The following is a 17,439-nucleotide window of genomic DNA, read 5'->3' as shown; positions in this document are numbered from 1 at the left end:
CAGAATCCGGAGCACCAGAGGAATCGACACTCCCATTTTAATGTACTGGGGGAGGCACTCCCTCGTTTCTGTAGTGACTTCAACGGGTCCCAAGAGGTTGGGCTCTTGGAGGATGAGCTCTCTGATTGGGGTCACGATTGCCTGTCCAATCAGGGAGTTCCTACTACAAGAGCCCAAACCTCATGTGTCCCGTTGAAATCATTACAAAAACGAGGGGGTGAGTGTGTGCAACACGAGCACGAGGAAACAGGAAAATGTGGGAATAAGTAGAGCGAGGTGAAGTAGAAATGGTCAAGAGCTTCAAGTTTTTCAGATGTCCAGATCACCAACAACCTGTCCTGATCCCTCCATGCCGACACTATGGTTAGGAAAGCCCACCAATGCCTCCACTTTCTCAGGAGACGAAGGAAATTTGGCATGTTCACTACGACTCTCACCAACTTTTACAGATGCACCATAGAAAACATTCTTTCTGGTTGTATCACAGCTTGGTATGGGCTCCTGCTCTGCCCAAGACCGCAAGGAACTACAAAAGGTCATGAATGAAGCCCAGCCCATCACGCAAACAAGTCTCCCATCCATTGACTCTGTCTACACTTCCCGGTGCCTCGGAAAAGCAGCCAGCGTAATCAAGGACCCCACGCTCAGACATTCTCTCTTCCACTGGGAAAAAGATACAAAAGTCTGAGGTCATGTACCAACTGACTCAAGAACAGCTTCTTCCCTGCTGCTGTCGGACTTTTGAATGGACTTACCTCGTGTTCAGTTGATCTTTCTCTATACCCTAGCTATGACTGTAACACTACATTCTGCACTCCCTCGTTTCCTTCTCTATGAACGGTATGCTTTGACTGTATAGTGGACAAGAAATAATACTTTTCACAGGATACGAATACATGTGACAATAATAAATTAAATCAAGCAGAGAGAGCTTGCAAGCAAATGACTAAGCGAGCGAGCGAGGCACTTCCAAATTAGGATATCGAGCCAATGAAGTATGTTCGAAGTGTAGTCTGAAGTGTCATAATACAGGGAAAGATGGCAGCTCATTTATGCACAGCAAGATCCCATAAGTAATTATATGATGACTTGATAAATTGCCTGTTTATAGGGATGTTTGCTGTGGGGATAAATATTGACCAGGGCAACTCTGTGGGCAGAGCAACCCCGTGCTTCTCTGAATAGCGCAGTGGGATCTTTTATGTTTACCTGGGAAGGCAGAGGGAGCATTGCTTTGGTGTCTCACTCAGAAGGTTTCACATCTGACTGTGGAGCATTCGCTTGCTCAGGTGTCAGCCGAGACTTTTGGATTCGAGTCCCAGGGGTGGGCTTGGACTCAGTGTCGGGAAAGTCGGGAAAGCTACCACTGCCACACGGTTTGTGCAGGTCTAATGTGGCTTTGATCCATGAAACGAAAATTGGAATGGCCTTTCGGAACAGGCGGAGACATGGAACAGTCTTTTTCCAAGCAAACTCTCAGCAAACTTTACCATGATTATTGTTCCCGGGTATGTTGGAGTGTCTAGAAGAACGGTGTCACCAGGACTGATGAGCATCTCAAATATCTGGAAGAGAGAAATCCATTGTTTAAACCACAGGTTCGAGAATACGCATGCCCCAAGTGCCACGTATCGCTATTGGTAATCACTCGGTAGCCTTGGAGGATAACTGGGCAAAGGTCAAAGCAAAATAATGCTGGAATCTGAACCAAAAACAGAAAATGCTGGAAAACCTCAGCAGGTCTGACCGCACCTGTGGGGAGAGAACAGAGTCAACGTCTCGAGTTAGGATGACCCTTCCTCAGAGCTAACAGCAAAGATCATTAGACAAAGGAGCAGAATTAGGCCACTCGGCCCATCGAGTCTGCTCTTCCATTCAATCATGGCTGATAGTTTTCTCATCCCCATTCTCTTTTTCCAATAACCCTTGATCCCCTTATTAATCAAGAACCCATCTATCCCTGTCTTAAAGACACTCAATGACCTGGCTTTCACCAGAGGTCAGGAGAATCAGCAGAGATTTATTCTATGAGGCTGGAGGGCTGGGGGTTGGGGGTGGGGCAAAGTGGTTTCTTCAGAGTCCCACACAGTGAAGTTAGTAGGGAATATCTCACACTCGCAGAGACCCACAAAGCTATTGTGGAGAAATTGGTTTCGCTATTGCATCAGTTTTCCATTAAACTCTGATCTGGTGCCATTCCGTCCATCTCATCCAATTCCTTCGACCCCTTTTATATTGTCCCCATTCCCCCGCCCTACTCCTCCTTCCGACGCCACCTCCATTCCATTCTTCCTGACCTATTTCAGCACCAACCCCCGCTCCCCCCAACCTGTCCCCATCCCCACGGCTCCCATACCACATTAGAGAACATTAGAAATGCAGAGGATGATGAGGGACAGTGGGGCGGGAGACCTGCATGCAGGGCCTGCTCTCGGGCCTGGTCGAGGTGACTGGTCAGAGGTCCAAGAAGCGGATGGTCAAGGAGTACTGTCTGCCCCTCTTCCCAGCCTATGTTCGTGGCCACGAGCTCCGAGGAAAACCATAGTGTCCATTGGTGCATTTGAGACCTGGCATGACCCGTGGGCATGGTGAGGGTTGGAGTGCCCTCAACGGGCCAAATGGCCTATTTCTGCACTGCAGGGATTTTATGATTTGCCCTAACGTAAAATGGCATCTACCGCCCCTAAAATATCTTTAATCTGCAGGCAGAAATGAAGAACCTGCCTGAAATTACACAGAAAAACTTTTTTTTTATAGATCACTTTGCATTTGTTACTTGTTAGTAAGCCACCTTTCAGTTTTCATAGAGTAAAAGCCTCTTCCAACAATGCCTGTGTAATCTGGTGTATTTTTACATTCATTCATAGGATATGGGTGTCACTGGCTGGCCAGCATTGATTCACCATCTCTGAGTGCAGTTGAGAGTCAACCACATTGCTGTGGCTCTGGAGTCACATGTAGGCCAGACCGGGTAAGGACGGCAGATTTCCATCCCTCAAGGACATGAGTGAACCCAGATGAGCTTTTGCCACAATCGACAATAGTTTCATGGCCATCTGTAGATTCTTAATTCCAGATTTTTTTAAAAATTGAATTCAAATTCCACTATTTGCTGTGGTGGGATTCAAACCCGGGTCCCCAGAACTTTCGCTGAGTTTCTGGATTAATAGTCTAGCGATAATACCAGGATGCCACCGCCTCCCAGCCAGAGGGGGCTGCTGGATGAGGTGTGGTGATTGGTTCAATCCGCCCCCTCCTCACCTTACTGAGTCCGTCCTGACTGCCGTTGGTGATACACAGGGCCATCTGTCCTTGCTGAGGGCTGTAGTTGATGGTTGGAGGATTGTGAATGCATTTTTGCAGGTCCTTCAGCCAGGAGATCAACTCTGGAAGTCTGCAACACACAAAGTGACACCTGATCACCACTTTGGAGATCTATCTTTAGCTTTTATTGGTAGAGGGATTGAATTTCAGAGCCGTGAGGTCATGTTGCAACTGTACAAAACTCTGGTGTGGCCGCACTTGGAGTATTGCGTACAGTTCTGGTCGCCGCATTATAAGAAAGATGTGGAAGCGTTGGAAAGGGTGCAGAGGAGGTTTACCAGGATGTTGCCTGGTATGGTGGGAAGGTCTTATGAGGAAAGGCTGAGGGACTTGAGGTTGTTTTCATTAGAGAGAAGAAGGTTACTAGGTGACCTAATTGAGGCAAACAAGATGATCAGAGGGTTAGATAGGGTGGACAGTGAGAGCCTTTTTCCTCGGATGGTGACGGCTAACACGAGGGGACATAGCTTTAAAGTAAGGGGTGGTAATTATAGGACGGATGTCAGAGGTAGGCTCTTTACTCAGAGGGTAGTAAGGGCGTGGAATGCCCTGCCTGCAGCAGTTGTGGACTCGCCAACATTATTCATTAGGGGTTCCATTCACATACACACAGGGCAGGGTAGGTGTAGGGTGATGCGGCGGCGTGGGCTCGTTGGGCTGAAGGGCCTGTTTCCAGTGCTGGGTTGTTCTTTGTTCTTTTTAAGGGCATTCAAATGGTCAGTGGATTGGCATATGGATAACATTGGAATAGTTTAGGTTAAAGGGTCATTAGATTGGTTCCACTGGTCGGCGCAACATCGAGGGCCGAAGGGCCTGTACTGCGCTGTAATGTTCTATCTGCGGCCGTTCTGAAGGATCGCGGCTCAGATGTGAGGTGAATAAAGTAAGTCGTGAAATTCATCTTCCTCATCAAAAATAGAATCTGGGCCTGGTGTAACTTCTCTGCAATTGATGACTTGACGTTGAAATTGCATTTTCCCAGCTTTCAAAGCCACCTATTCCTACTGCCTCAATACTGATTCATTAATGATAAGAGACATGTGGAGGATCTTTCACTGCTCATTAACAGAGACCATGAATGACAGAATCACACAAAATGATACACCGGTGGCCAGCAATCTTACACAGGGCAACCCAACCACAGGGCAGGCAAGGCTCAGGGTAGCCCACCCTTAGGGTAGTCCACCCGCAGGGCAACCCAACCACAGGGCAGGCAAGGCTCAGGGTAGCCCACCCTTAGGGTAGTCCACCCGCAGGGCAGCCCACCACCCTCACCCCCTCAGAGTCACTTCCTGCCCAGCTGCAATCCTTAGCCTGTGGCTGTTGAAGCCACACCTTGCCCCAAAGACCTCACAACCCAACTCTCACCCCACTCCCTCATCTCTCTCACTCTCTCTCTCTCCCTCCCCCCCAATCCTGGTGCCTGCTCGCCTGGCCAACACATCCGCAGGCTTACCTGTTGGTTGGCCTCCCAGCACTTTGCTCTGTGGGACGTTGATGCAGTCCCAGCAGCGGCTACTGAATCTGGTGGTATCGTTGCCAATCAGATGAGCTGACCTGAAAGCTGGCGGGCAGCTCCGACACGTCATTAAGGCGGCAAATAGCGTTTTGGCCTTTGTTGCAAAGGGGTTGTCATTTAAGAACAGGGACACTTAGTTGCAATTGTATGGGGTGACTGCATAGAGCTTGGTAAAGATTGTATCCTTCAAAGGTTTAGCTAGGCTCTCATGCACCGATGCCATTTGATGTGTTGCTCAATCCACTGCCTTGTTCGGGTTGTATACAACCTACACAGGAATGCAGGTGGCCAACAGGCCACACACAAGCAACACGACAATCTTAAAAAGGGCCAGAAATGGCCTGTGAGCAATGGGCTGTGGGTGGCACAGTGGTTTGCACTGCCTTCTCACAGAGCCAGGGACCCGGCTTGGGTCACTGTCTGTGTGGAGACTGCACATTCTCCCCGTGTCTGCGTGGGTTTCCTCCGGGTGCTCCAGTTTCCTCCCACACTCCAAAGATGTGCAGGTTAGGCGGATTGGCCAAGCTGACTTGTCCATTAGTGTCGGGGAGATTGACAGGGTAAATACGTGGGGTTACAGGGAATTGGGCCTGGCTGAGATTGTTGTTAGTACAGTCTTGGTGGGCTGAATGGCCTCCTTTGCACTATAGAGCTTCTATGAAATGAATATTTGAGGAAACATTGGTTACAATTGCAGGTTTTTCTTTCCCTTAAAGGGACCTTAAATGAACCAGTAGAGTTTTGAGGACAATCCAACAGCTTCATGGTCACTTTGACTGACACCAGTCTTTTTTTTTAGGAACACAGGAGTAGAAGTTTGCAAATCCAGCCCTTTGATCCTGCTCCGCCATTCAATCAGATCATGGTTGATCCCTCCCTGCTCTCAAATCCACCTCCCTACCTGTTCCCCGTATCCCTTTTACTTATTAGGGATATATCCTTTTTAAGTTTACTTATTCGTATCACAAGTAGGCTTACATTAACATTGCAATGAAGTTACTCTTGAAACCATTCAGTGATTCCGACTCCAGCGTGCTACGGGGCAGCGAGTCCCACAAACTCACCACCCTCTGCAAAAAGTAGCTCCTTCTCATCTCAATATTACATCCACTGCCTCTCAGCCTATACCTGTGACCTCTTGTTCTAGATTGCCCCATTACAGGGAACATTTGGTCAACATTTACTCGATCATTCCCTTTTAGCAGTTTGTATACCTCGATTAGATCCCTTTCACCTTTCTAAATTCCAGCCAGTATAAGCCTCTCCCCGTGTCTACGTGGGTTTCCTCCGAGTGCTCTGGTTCCCTCCCACAGTCTGAAAGACGCGCTGGTTAGGTGGATTGGCCGTACTAAGTTCTCCCTCGGCGAACCCGAGCAGGCGCCGGAGTGTGGCGACGAGGGGATTTTCACAGTAACTTCACTGCAGTGTTGATGCGAGCCTACTTGTGACACTAATAAACGAACTTAACAAATTGTTTAATCTCTCCTCACACGTCAACCCTTTCATCCCCGGAATCAACTGAATATATATATATAACCTGAATTTAAATTCTGCGCCTCTCATTATAGCCACGGGGGAGGAATTCAGTAAGAAAAGGTGATAAGTAAATTTCACATTACCCTGATGAAGTAGAATACTGCAGTGCCCTGTTCATTATATCTGGACCAAAGGTTATCTTCAGGCCACCCTTGATGGTGAAGCTGGCCTTCTCAAAGGGGAACATGTTGGGGTTTGGCATTCCAGAGGCCAAAGAGATCATGGTTTTGGGGCTCTTTAGCAACAGCTCAGCTGGAAAGAAGCAGAAACACCTGGGTCACAACTGCGAAGTCAGGAGCCGAGAAAAGCAAGGTTAGGCGGACTTACATTGATCTATGAACCCTGTTCATGGGGGCGGCACAGTGGTTGGCACTACTGCCTCACGGTGCCAGGGACCTGAGTTCAATTGGGTCACTGTCTGTGCAGAGTCTGCATGTTCTCTCCGTGTCGGCATGGGTTTCCTCCGGGTGCTCTGGTTTCCTCCCACAATCCAAAAACGTGCTGGCTAGGGTGCACTGATGTGGGTATGCCGACGTTGGACTGGCGTAAACACAGTAAAAAGTCTGACAACACCAGGTTTTAGTCCAACCTATTTATTTGATAATGGACTCACAAGCTTTCGGGGTTAGCCCCTTCGTCCCATTCACCTGACGAAGGGGCTAACCCCGAAAGCTTGTGAGTATATTATCAAATAAATAGGTTGGACTAAAACCTGGTGTTGTCAGACTTTTTACTAGGGTGCACTGGCCATGCTAAATTCTCCCTTAGTGCACCTGAACAGGCGCCGGAGTGTGGTGACTAGGGGATTTTCACAGTAACCTCATTGCAGCGTAATGTAGGCCCACTAGTGACACTAATACATAAACTGTTCAGTGAAACTCTCGTGATTAATTAACTAAAAGACAACGGGTGGGATTTTTCACCCCCTTGCCCTGCCATATCTTTTGGTAATCTGCCATTGACCGGTGGGCTAAGGGGTTGTGTACGACCCACCATCCGGCAGCAAGGAAACATAGAGTCCTTACAGTACAGAAGAAGGCCATTCAGCTCATCGAGTCTGTACTGTCCACAATCCAACCCAGACCCCATTCCTGGAACCTTCATTACTCTGCTAATCTCCCCCGACACTAAGGGGAAATTTATCACGGCCAATCAGTCTAAACCGGGCATCTTTGGAGTGTGGGAGGAAACAGGAGAACCCGGAGGAAACCCCCCCCATAGACATGGGGAGAATGTGCAAACTCCACCGCCCGTGGTCACTGTCGGCAGGAGCAGAAGATCTGGCCGGGGAGGGTGGGGGAGGGGTAGGTACAGGAGGACTTCAGTTAAAGAGTCTGCTGATTTTTAAACCAAATAAACGTCACTGTGCCCATCCACGTGTTAAACTGGTTTGACTGGAGTAGTCGCAAGTCTAGGGATGTCTCGATCAATTAACCATAACGCTGCAATGAGTCATTACTGGGGCTCAAGATTGGGTGTTTGTCGTAATGAGCTCGTAATAAGATTACACGAAACCGGGAATAGGAAGAGGCCAAAACGCTGGAAAACCTCAGCAGGTCTGGCAGCATCTGTAAGGAGAGAAAAGAGCTGGTGTTTCTGGTCGCCGCATAACAAGAAAGACTTGGAAGCGTTGGAAAGGGTGCAGAGGAGGTTTACCAGGATGTTGCCTGGTATGGTGGGAAGGTCTGATGAGGAAAGGCTGAGGGACTTGAGGTTATTTTTGTTAGAGAGAAGAAGGTTATGAGGTGACCTAATTGAGGCATACAAGATGATCAGAGGGTTAGATAGGGTAGACAGTGAGAGCCTTTTTCCTCGGATGGTGACGGCTAACATGAGGGGACATAGCTTTAAATTAAGGGGTGGTAATTATAGGACGGATGTCAGAGGTAGGTTCTTTACTCAGAGGGTAGTAAGGGTGTGGAATGCCCTGCCTGCAGCAGTTGTGGACTCGTCAACTTTAAGGGCGTTCAAATGGTCAGTGGATAGGCATATGGATAACATTGGAACAGTTTAGGTTAGAGGGTCATTAGATTGGTTCCACTGGTCGGCGCAACATCGAGGGCCGAAGGGCCTGTACTGCGCTGGAATATTCTATGTTTCACGTCCAGACGATCCTTTGTCGAAGTTTTACTCTTTTGGTTTCGGATTCCAGCATCCGCAGTAATTTGCTTTTATTTAGTAGGAGGAGGCCATTTGGCCCATCGAGCCTACTCTGCCACTCAAGGAGATGATGACTAGTTTGAATGCAGCCTTAACTCCACTTTCCTGACCACCCAACACCACCACCACCCCCCCCACCACCATAACCCTCGACAATCAAGAGTCTGCTCTCTGGGGAAAAGAATTCCACAGCCCTGGCAGAAGAAATTCCCCCTCATCTCCGTCCTATTTTTAAGCTATTCCCTCATTTTTAATTAAATCAAATCACTTCGGATGCTGGAAATCAGAAAGGAAAACAGAAGCGCAGTGGTTAGCACTGCCGCTTTACAGTGCTAGGAACCCGGGTTCGATTCCCGGTTTGGGTCACTGTCTGTTTGGGGTTTGCACGTTCTCCCCGTGCCTGCTTGGGTTTCCTCCGGGTGCTCCGGTTTCCTCCCACATTCTGAAAGACGTGCTGGTTAGGTGCATCGACCCAACGAGGCACCGGATTGTGGCAACTAGGGGAGTTTCACTGTAATCTCATTGCAGTGTTAATGCAAGCCTTACTTGTGACTAATAAACTTTATTTAGGGCGGCATGGTAGCCCAGTGGTTAGCACTGCTGCTTCACAGCGGCAGGGTCCTGGGTTCAATTCCTGGCTTGGGTCACTGTCTGTGTGGGGTTTGCACATTCTCCTTGTGTTTGTGTAAGTTTCCTCCGGGTGCTCTGGTTTTCTCCCACAGTCCAAAGATGTGCAGGTTAGGTTGATTGGCCATGCTAAGAAATTGCCCCTTAGTGTCCAGGGCTGTGTAGGTTAGAGGGATTAGTGGGTATAACATGTGGGGATATTGGGGGTAGGGCCTGGGTGGGATTGTGTTCGGTGCAGACTCGATGGGCTGAAGGGCCTCTTTCTGCATTGCAGGGTTCTATGATTCTATGATAACCTCAGGAGAGAAACAGAGTTCTGATCGAAACGATGCTCCTATAAGTTAAGGAAATTCCATTGACAGCAGCGAGGCCAGAAGATCCAGCCTCTGTTGCTTCCCGCCCTGGGAACAACACCGCAGAGAGGCCAGAGAGTCCTGCCCACAAAATGAGCTGCTACCAACTACAATAACGTAAGTACTTTCTCAGAAGGTGAAGGAAATTTGGCAGGTCAGCTCCGACTCTCACCAACTTTTACAGGTGCACCACAGGAAGCGTCCTCTCTGGTTGTATCGCACATTGGTCTGGCTCCTGCTCTGTCCAAGACAGCAAGAAATGACAGAAGGTCGTGAGTGTAGCCCAGTCCGTCGCTCAAACCAGCCTCCCATCCACTGACCCCGTCTAGACTTCCCGCTGCCTCGGAAAAGCAGCCAGCGTAATTAAGGACCCCCACGCACTGCCAGACATTCTTCCACCGGGGAAAAATATACAAAAGTCTGAGGTCACGCACCGAGCAACTCAAGAACAGCTTCTTCCCTGCTGCTGTCAGACTTTTGAATGGACCTGCCTCGCATTAAATTGATCTTTCTCTACACCTTAGCTATGACTGTAACACTACACTCTGCACTCTCTCCTTTCCTTCTCTATGAACAGTATGCTTTGTACAGCACGTAAGAAACACATGTAACAATAATAAATGAAATCAGATCAAATCTAATTTAATTCCACTATTAGCCTTCGAGTGATTCAAATGACTAAGCTCTCCAAATGATTGGTTTGCCAGGCTTCAGTTTATTGATCTCTGATTTATTAGGTTTATAAAATGTTGAGAGGAATAGATAGGGTGGATTCTCGGAGGCTATTTCCCAGGGCTGGAATGGTCACTACGAGAGGACACAGGTTTAAGGTGCTGGGGAGCAGGTACAGAGGAGATGTTAGGGGTAAGTTTTTCACTCAGGGGGTGGTGAGTGAGTGGAATCGGCTGCCGTCGGTGGTGGTAGAGGCGAACTCGCTGGGGTCTTTTAAGAGACTTCTGGATGAGTATATGGGATCTAATGGGATTGGGGGTTACAGATAGTTCTATGGCCTGGTAGGTATGGATATGATCGGCGCAACTTGTGGGCTGAAGGGCCTGTTTGTGTTCTATGTTCTGATCTAGAGGATCCGGCTGATGTCAATCAGTTGGAAATGGATGGCTGATTTGTGATGCAGAATAATGGCAGCAGCGCAGGTTCAACTCCCGCCCCAGCTGAGGTTTCACACGAAGGCTCTGCCTTCTCAACCTTGCCCCTTGCCTGAGGTGTGCTGACCCTCAGATTAAATCACCACCAGTCAGCTGTCCCCATCAGAGGGGAGAACAGCCTACGCTCAGCTGGGACTGTGGTGACTTTGCCTTGTGTTAAGTATCATTTGAGAGAATGCTGCCACTTGTCGGAAAACAAAGATGTGCCGGCACCGAATGGATTATAGAATCCCCACGGTGCAGAAGGAGGCCTTTCGGGTCATCGAGTCTGCACTGATCACAATCCCACCCAGCCCCGATCCCCATGGCCCCACTTATTTACCCTAGCCAGTCCCTCTGACGCTAAGTGGCAATTTAGCATGGCTTATCAACCTAACCCCGCACATCTTTGGACTGCGGGAGGAAACCGGAGCAGCCAGAGGAAACCCACACAGACACGAGGAGGATGTGCAAACTCCGCACAGACAGCGACCCGAGCCGGGAATTAGACCCGGTCCTTGGCACTGAGAGGCACCTTGTCGCCCACAGAACATTCACACTCTTTATGGGACTTATTATTTCACTTATAGATCTGGGGGCAGGTGAGTTAAACTCACCGTACAAAAGTCAAGCTTCTCCAAATTCTCTCTGCTATTAATGTTTATCTGGTGATCTGTGAATCATTGCTGAGCAGAGTGGTACAAATCACATGAAACCCAAGGCCCAAGTTAATGTTCTGTGGTTATGGGTTCAAGAACCACCTCGGCCGCTGGTCAACGTTAAATCCAGTTAATGAGCTTCAAAAATCTGTTCAAGTTTATTTATTAGTGTCACTGGTTGGGCTCACATTAGGTACACCGTGGAGGGTGGGGGGAGGGTAGAATTTAGCATGGCCAATGCAGCTAACCAGCACGCCTTTCAGACCGTGCGACAGCACCCGGAGGAAACCCACACCGACATGGGAAGAATGTGCAGATTCCACGCGGACAGCGACCCAAGCTGGGGATCGAACCGGTGCTCACAGGCTAACAACCCTCTGTGTGCCACCGTGCCACCCACATTGAATGCTTGCTTCAGTGAAGTTGACCCATGTAACTATTACTGATTGCTATTCAGAAGTAACATTCACTAATATCCCTTTAGGGAAGGAAATCTGCCATCGGTAGCTGGCTGGGCCTACAGGAGACTTCAGATCCACAGCAATGTGGTTGGTTCTCAGGGGCAATAAATGCTGGTCTTGCCTTTGACGCCTATATATGAATTAAAAAGTGAACCAGTAAGCACAATGAGGACCAAGCCAAGGGGAAATTCCTTCCCTCGGAGAGCTCTGAATCTTTGGAATTCTATATCCCAGGCAGCTGTGGACACATTTCATACATTGCATGAAATCAAATTACTGGCAGAGCACACAATTAGGCCGTTCAGCCCACGATGCTTATACAAGCTCTTTGAAAGAGCTATTCAATTGGTCCCACTGTCCTGTCTTGCTCCCCTGTAACTTCTGCCTTCCTTGGCACTGCCCTGCAGGGAGCAGATGAGGTGCATAGGATGGGGTGGGTGGGGGTAGGGTGTGATGTCTGCCAATGATTTAGTGTTAGAGCATGTGGTCTGTAATATCAAGGAATGGGATATCATTCCAAATCAGGATGGTGAGAAGCTTGGAGGGGGACTTGCAGGAGATGGTGTGTCTGGGTCTGCTGCCATCACCTCTCTGGGTGCTGCAGGTTGCAGGTTTGGAAGGTGCTGTTGAAAGGCGCTTTGGGAGTTGCTGCAGTGCGTCTTGTAGATGGCATGCACTGCTGCCACTGTGCATCTGGAGTGGGTGTTGAAGCTTCTAGATGGCATGAATCAAGTGGGCTGCCTTGTCTGTAGAATACCTGGTCTCTGACCCGCTCCCATAGCCACACGCTATAGTTAAGAAGGCTCGCTAACACCGCTGCTTTCTCAGGGGGCTAAGGAAATTCGGCATGTCTGCTATGACTCTCGCGAACTTTTACAGACGCACCACAGAAAGCATTCCTTCTGGATGTTTCATAGCTTGGCATGGCTCCTACTCTGTCCAAAGACCGCAAGAAACTACAAAAGGTTGTGAGCGAACCTCACTCCATCACGCAAACCTCAGCCTCCCACCCACTGAAACTGTCTACACTTCCCGCTGCCTTGACAAAGCAGTCAGCATAATCAAGGACCCCACACACCCCAGGCAAACTCTCTGCCAACTTCTTCTGCTGGGAAAAAGACACAAAGTCTGAGGACACGTAACAACCGACTCAAGAACAGCTTCTTCCCTGCTGCTGTCAGACTTTTGAATGGACCTACCTTGCATTAAGTTGATCTTTCTCTACACCCTAGCGATGACTGTAGCACAATATTCTGCTCTCTCTCCTTTCCTTCTCCCCTATGTAATCTATCAATAGTATGCTTTGTCTTGACAGGGCGCAAGAAACAATATTTGTCACTGTTTCCCGATACTTGTGACACTAATTAATCAAATGGTTAGATTCTCTCTTGTTGGTAATGGTCATTGCCTGGTATTGGTGTGGTGTGAACATTATTCGTCAATTGTCAGCCCATGCCTGGATACTGTCCAGTTTTTGTTGCGTTAGACGATGGGCAACAGAGGAGTTGTAAATGGTGCAATCGTCAGTGAACAGCCCCATTTCTGACCACAATCTGAAAGGCGTGCTAGTCAGGCGCATTGGCCATGCATTCACCATTTATATAGATGATCTGGAGGAGGGAACCGAGTGTATGGTGTCGAAATTTGCTGATGACACCAAGATTGGTGGAACGGCAAGTTGTGCGGAGGGTGTGGAGAGTCTGCAGAAGGATCTAGATAGGCTGGACGAATGGGCCAGGAAATGGCAAATGGAATTTAATGTTGGCAAATGTGAGGTTGTCCACTTTGGTAGGAATACTGGTAGGAAGGACTATTACTTACATGGCGAAAAACTGCAGCATGCGACGGTGCAGAGGGACCTCAGGGTCCTTGTGCATGAGTCGCAAAAACCCAGCCTGCAGGTGCAGCAGGTGGTCAGGGAGGCGAATGGGATGCTGGCCTTCATAGCGAGGGGGATTGAATATAAAAGTAGGGAGGTCTTGCTGCAGCTGTATAGGGCATTGGTGAGGCCGCAGCTGGAGTACTCTGTGCAGTTTTGGTCGCTGCACTTACGCAAGGATATTTTAGCCTTGGAGGGAGTGCAGAAGAGGTTTACTAGGCTGATTCCGGAGTTGAGGGGGTTGAACTATGAGGAGAGGCTGAATAAACTAGGCTTGTACTCGTTAGAGTTTAGAAGAATGAGGGGAGATCTCATTGAGACGTATAAGATGATGAATGGGATGGATAGGATAGAGGTGGAGAGATTCTTCCCACTCAGAAAGGACAGTAGGACTAGAGGGCACAGCCTCAGGATAAAGGGGGGGCGGTTTAGAACGGAGTTGAGGAGGAACTTCTTCACTCAAAGGGTGGTGAATCTCTGGAATTCTCTGCCCGTTGAAGTGGTGGAGGCTACCTCGCTAAATATTTTTAAGACGCGGGTTGATGGGTTTTTGATAAGAGAGGGGATTAAGGGTTATGGGGAGAGGGCGGGAATGTGGAACTGAGCCACGACAGATCAGCCATGATCTTACTGAGTGGCGGGGCAGGCTCGAGGGGCTAGATGGCCTACTGCTCCTATTTCTTATGTTCTTATGCTAAATTGACCCTTAGTGTCCTGGGATGTGCAGGTTAGGGGGTTTAGTGGGACAAATATGTGGGATGTTGGGGATGGGGCCTAGGTGGGATTGTTCTCAGTGCAGCCTCAATGGCCTCCTGCATGTTAAGGATTCCAAGGACTAAAACTGAAAGGAGAAAGAAATTAAGCAAGGAGTAAGGGGGGCTAAAAGAGGTCACAACAGGAATAATGAAAATCCCAAGGCTTTTAGCCAAGGACAGGGTTGGCCCACTCAAGGATGAGGGAGGGAATCTATGTGTGGAGCCAGAGGAAATAGGCGAGGTGTTAAACGAGTACTTTGTGTCAGTATTCACCAATGAGAAGGACTTGATGGATGAGGAGTCTGGGAAAGAGTGTGTAGATAGTTTGAGTCACGTTGATATCAAAAAGGAGGTGGTATTCGGGTTCTTGAGAAACATAAAGGTCAACAAGTCTCCAGGGCCTGATGGGATATACCCCAGAATACTGAGAGGGGCAAGGGAGGAAAATTACTGGGGCCTTGAGAGAAATCTTTGTATCCTCACTGGCTACAGGGGAGGTCGTGATGTGGAGATGCCGGTGTTGGATGGGGTAAAACAGAAAGAAATCTCACAACACCAGCTTAGAGTCCAACCAGATTGGACTTTAAGCTTGTGTTGTGAGATTACTTTCTGTACCTACCAACCAGGTTGGACTTTAAGCTCGTGTTATGAGATTACTTCCTGTTTTACAGGGGAGGTCCCAGAGGATTGGAGAATAGCCAGTGTTGTTCCATTGTTTAAGGAAGGCAGAGTAAAATCCAGATAATTACAGGCCGGTGAACCTAACACCAGTGGTTGGGAAATTATTGGAGAGGATTCTACAAGACAGGATTTATTACCACTTGGAAATAGAATCATAGAACCCTACAGTGCAGAAAGAGGCCCTTCGGCCCATCGAGTCTGCACCGAACACAATCCCACCCAGGCCCTACATATTATACCCACTGACCCCTCTAACCTCCGCTACCCTGGACACTAAGGGGCAATTTCTTAGCATGGCCAGTCAACCTAACCCTAATAGGTGGACGTTTTAGTGAGAGGCAACATGGCTTTGTGAAGGGGAGGTCGTGTCTCACTAACTTGATCGAGTTTTTTGAGGAAGTGAGGAAGATGATTGAAGAGGGTAGGGCTGTGGATGTTGTCTACATGGATTTCAATAAGGCCTTTGACAAGGTCCCTCATGGCAGATTGGTGTAGAAGGTGAAGTCGTATGGGATCAGAGGTGAGCTGGCTACGTGGATACAAAACTGGCTTGGTCAAAGAAGGCAGAAGGCCGCAGTGGAAGGGTGCGTTTCTGAACGGAGGGTTGTGACAAGTGGCGTTCCTCAGGGATCAGTACTGGGACCTTTGCTGTTTGTAGTATATATATATATACATATATATAAATGATTTGGAGGAAAATGTGACTGGATTGATTAATAAGTTTGTGCATGACACAAAAGTTGGTGAATTTGCAAATAGCAATGAGGATCATCAGGAAGTAGATCAGTTGGAGACCTGGCGGAGAGGTGGCAGATGGAGTTTAATCCAGACAAATGTGAGCTAATACATTTTGGAAGGTCTAATACAGATAGGAAATATATAGTAAACGGCAAAACCCTTAAGAGTATTGATAGGCAAAGGGATCTGGGTATACAGGTACACAGGTCACTGAAAATGGCAATGCAGGTGGAGAAGGTAGTCAAGAAGGCATATGGCATGCTTGCCTTCATTGGCCAGGGCACTGAGTTTAAAAATTGGCAAGACATGTTGCAGCTTTATAGAACCTTAGTTAGGCTGCACTTGGAATATATTGTTCAATTCTGGCTGCCACACTACCAGAAAGATGTGGGGGCTTTGGAGAGGATACAGAAAAGATTTTCCAGGATGTTGCCTGGTATGGAGGGCATCACCTATCATGAGAGGTTGGAGAAACTTGGTTTGTTCTCACTGGAACGATGGAGGTTGAGTGGAGACCTGATAGAAGTCTACAAGATTATGAGGGGCATTGGCAGAGTGGATAGTCAGAAGCTTTTTCCCAGGGTGGAAGAGTCAATTATTAGGGGGCACAGGTTTAAGGTGCGAGAGGCAAGGTTTAAAGGAGATATACAAGGCAGATTTTTTACACAGAGGGTGGCGGGTGCCTGGAACTCATTGCCGGAGGAGGTAGGGGAAGTGGATACTGTAGTGACTTTTAAGGGGCATTTGACAAATACATGATTAGGATGGGAATAGAGGGATGTGGTCCCTGGAAGGGTAGGTGGTTTTAGTTAAATTGGGCAGCATGGTTGGTGCAGCCTTGGAGGGCCGAAGGGCCTGTTTCTGCGCTGTAATTTTCTTTTCTCTATGTGGAAATAGAGTAGAACATGACTGGTAGAGACAGATTTGTTCCTTTACTCACTCAGCTCTCGAATTGGTGATGGTTTCCGTGCTGCACTGACTGCATTGATATATCGGGCATAATTCATGATGCCTGTAAGAAAGAATGATATATTTTTAACACATGGGAAACAACAGCAAGACAGTTTAAAGATGTGGAGGTTAGGGAGATTAGCCATGGTAATAAGAACATAAGAACATAAGAAATAGGAGCAGGAGTAGGCCATCCAGCCCTTCGAGCCTGCCCCGCCATTCAATAAGATCATGGCTGATCTGTCGTGGCTCAGTTCCACTTTCCCGCCCTCTCCCCATAACCCTTAATCCCCTCTCTCATCAAAAACCCATCAACCCGCGTCTTAAAAATATTTAGCAAGGCAGCCTCCACCACCTCAACGGGCAGAGAATTCCAGAGATTCACCACCCTTTGAGTGAAGAAATTCCTCCTCAACTCCGTTCTAAACCGCCCCCCCTTTGTCCTGAGGCTGTGCCCTCTAGTCCTACTGTCCTTTCTGAGCGGGAAGAGTCTCTCCACCTCTATCCTATCCATCCCATTCATCATCTTATACGTCTCAATGAGATCTCCCCTCATTCTTCTAAACTCTAACAAGTACAAGCCTAGTTTATTCAGCGTCTCCTCATAGCTCAACCCCCTCAACTCCGGAATTAGCCTAGTAAACCTCCTCT

At 48.3% G+C, this 17,439-nt stretch overlaps 1 protein-coding gene across 6 annotated transcripts in view; it reads right to left on the bottom strand.

Moving 5' to 3' along the window:
* aadat (aminoadipate aminotransferase) overlaps positions 1-17,439 on the bottom strand; it is a 77,168-nt gene that overhangs the window by 46,252 nt on the left and 13,477 nt on the right. For 2 of the 6 annotated variants that reach the window (XM_080189473.1, XM_080189474.1), the window contains exons 2-6: positions 16,778-16,849; positions 9,692-9,759; positions 6,463-6,631; positions 3,262-3,394; positions 1,491-1,565 (exon numbers count right to left, since the gene is read on the bottom strand). In XM_080189473.1, coding sequence (XP_080045599.1) covers positions 1,491-1,565; positions 3,262-3,394; positions 6,463-6,631; positions 9,692-9,743 — 429 coding nt within the window. In that variant the 5' untranslated portion in view covers positions 9,744-9,759; positions 16,778-16,849. The remainder of the gene's footprint in view (positions 1-1,490; positions 1,566-3,261; positions 3,395-6,462; positions 6,632-9,691; positions 9,760-16,777; positions 16,850-17,439) is intronic. The other 4 variants (XM_080189469.1, XM_080189470.1, XM_080189471.1 and 1 more) reach the window with 2 other exon arrangements.

Source organism: Carcharhinus amblyrhynchos, chromosome 5, assembly GCF_965287045.1.
Source record: "Carcharhinus amblyrhynchos chromosome 5, sCarAmb.v2.hapA, whole genome shotgun sequence".
Classification (NCBI taxonomy): domain Eukaryota; kingdom Metazoa; phylum Chordata; class Chondrichthyes; order Carcharhiniformes; family Carcharhinidae; genus Carcharhinus; species Carcharhinus amblyrhynchos.
Note: the sequence above shows the minus strand (reverse complement) of the source record. Positions and strands in the feature narration are given on the sequence as shown.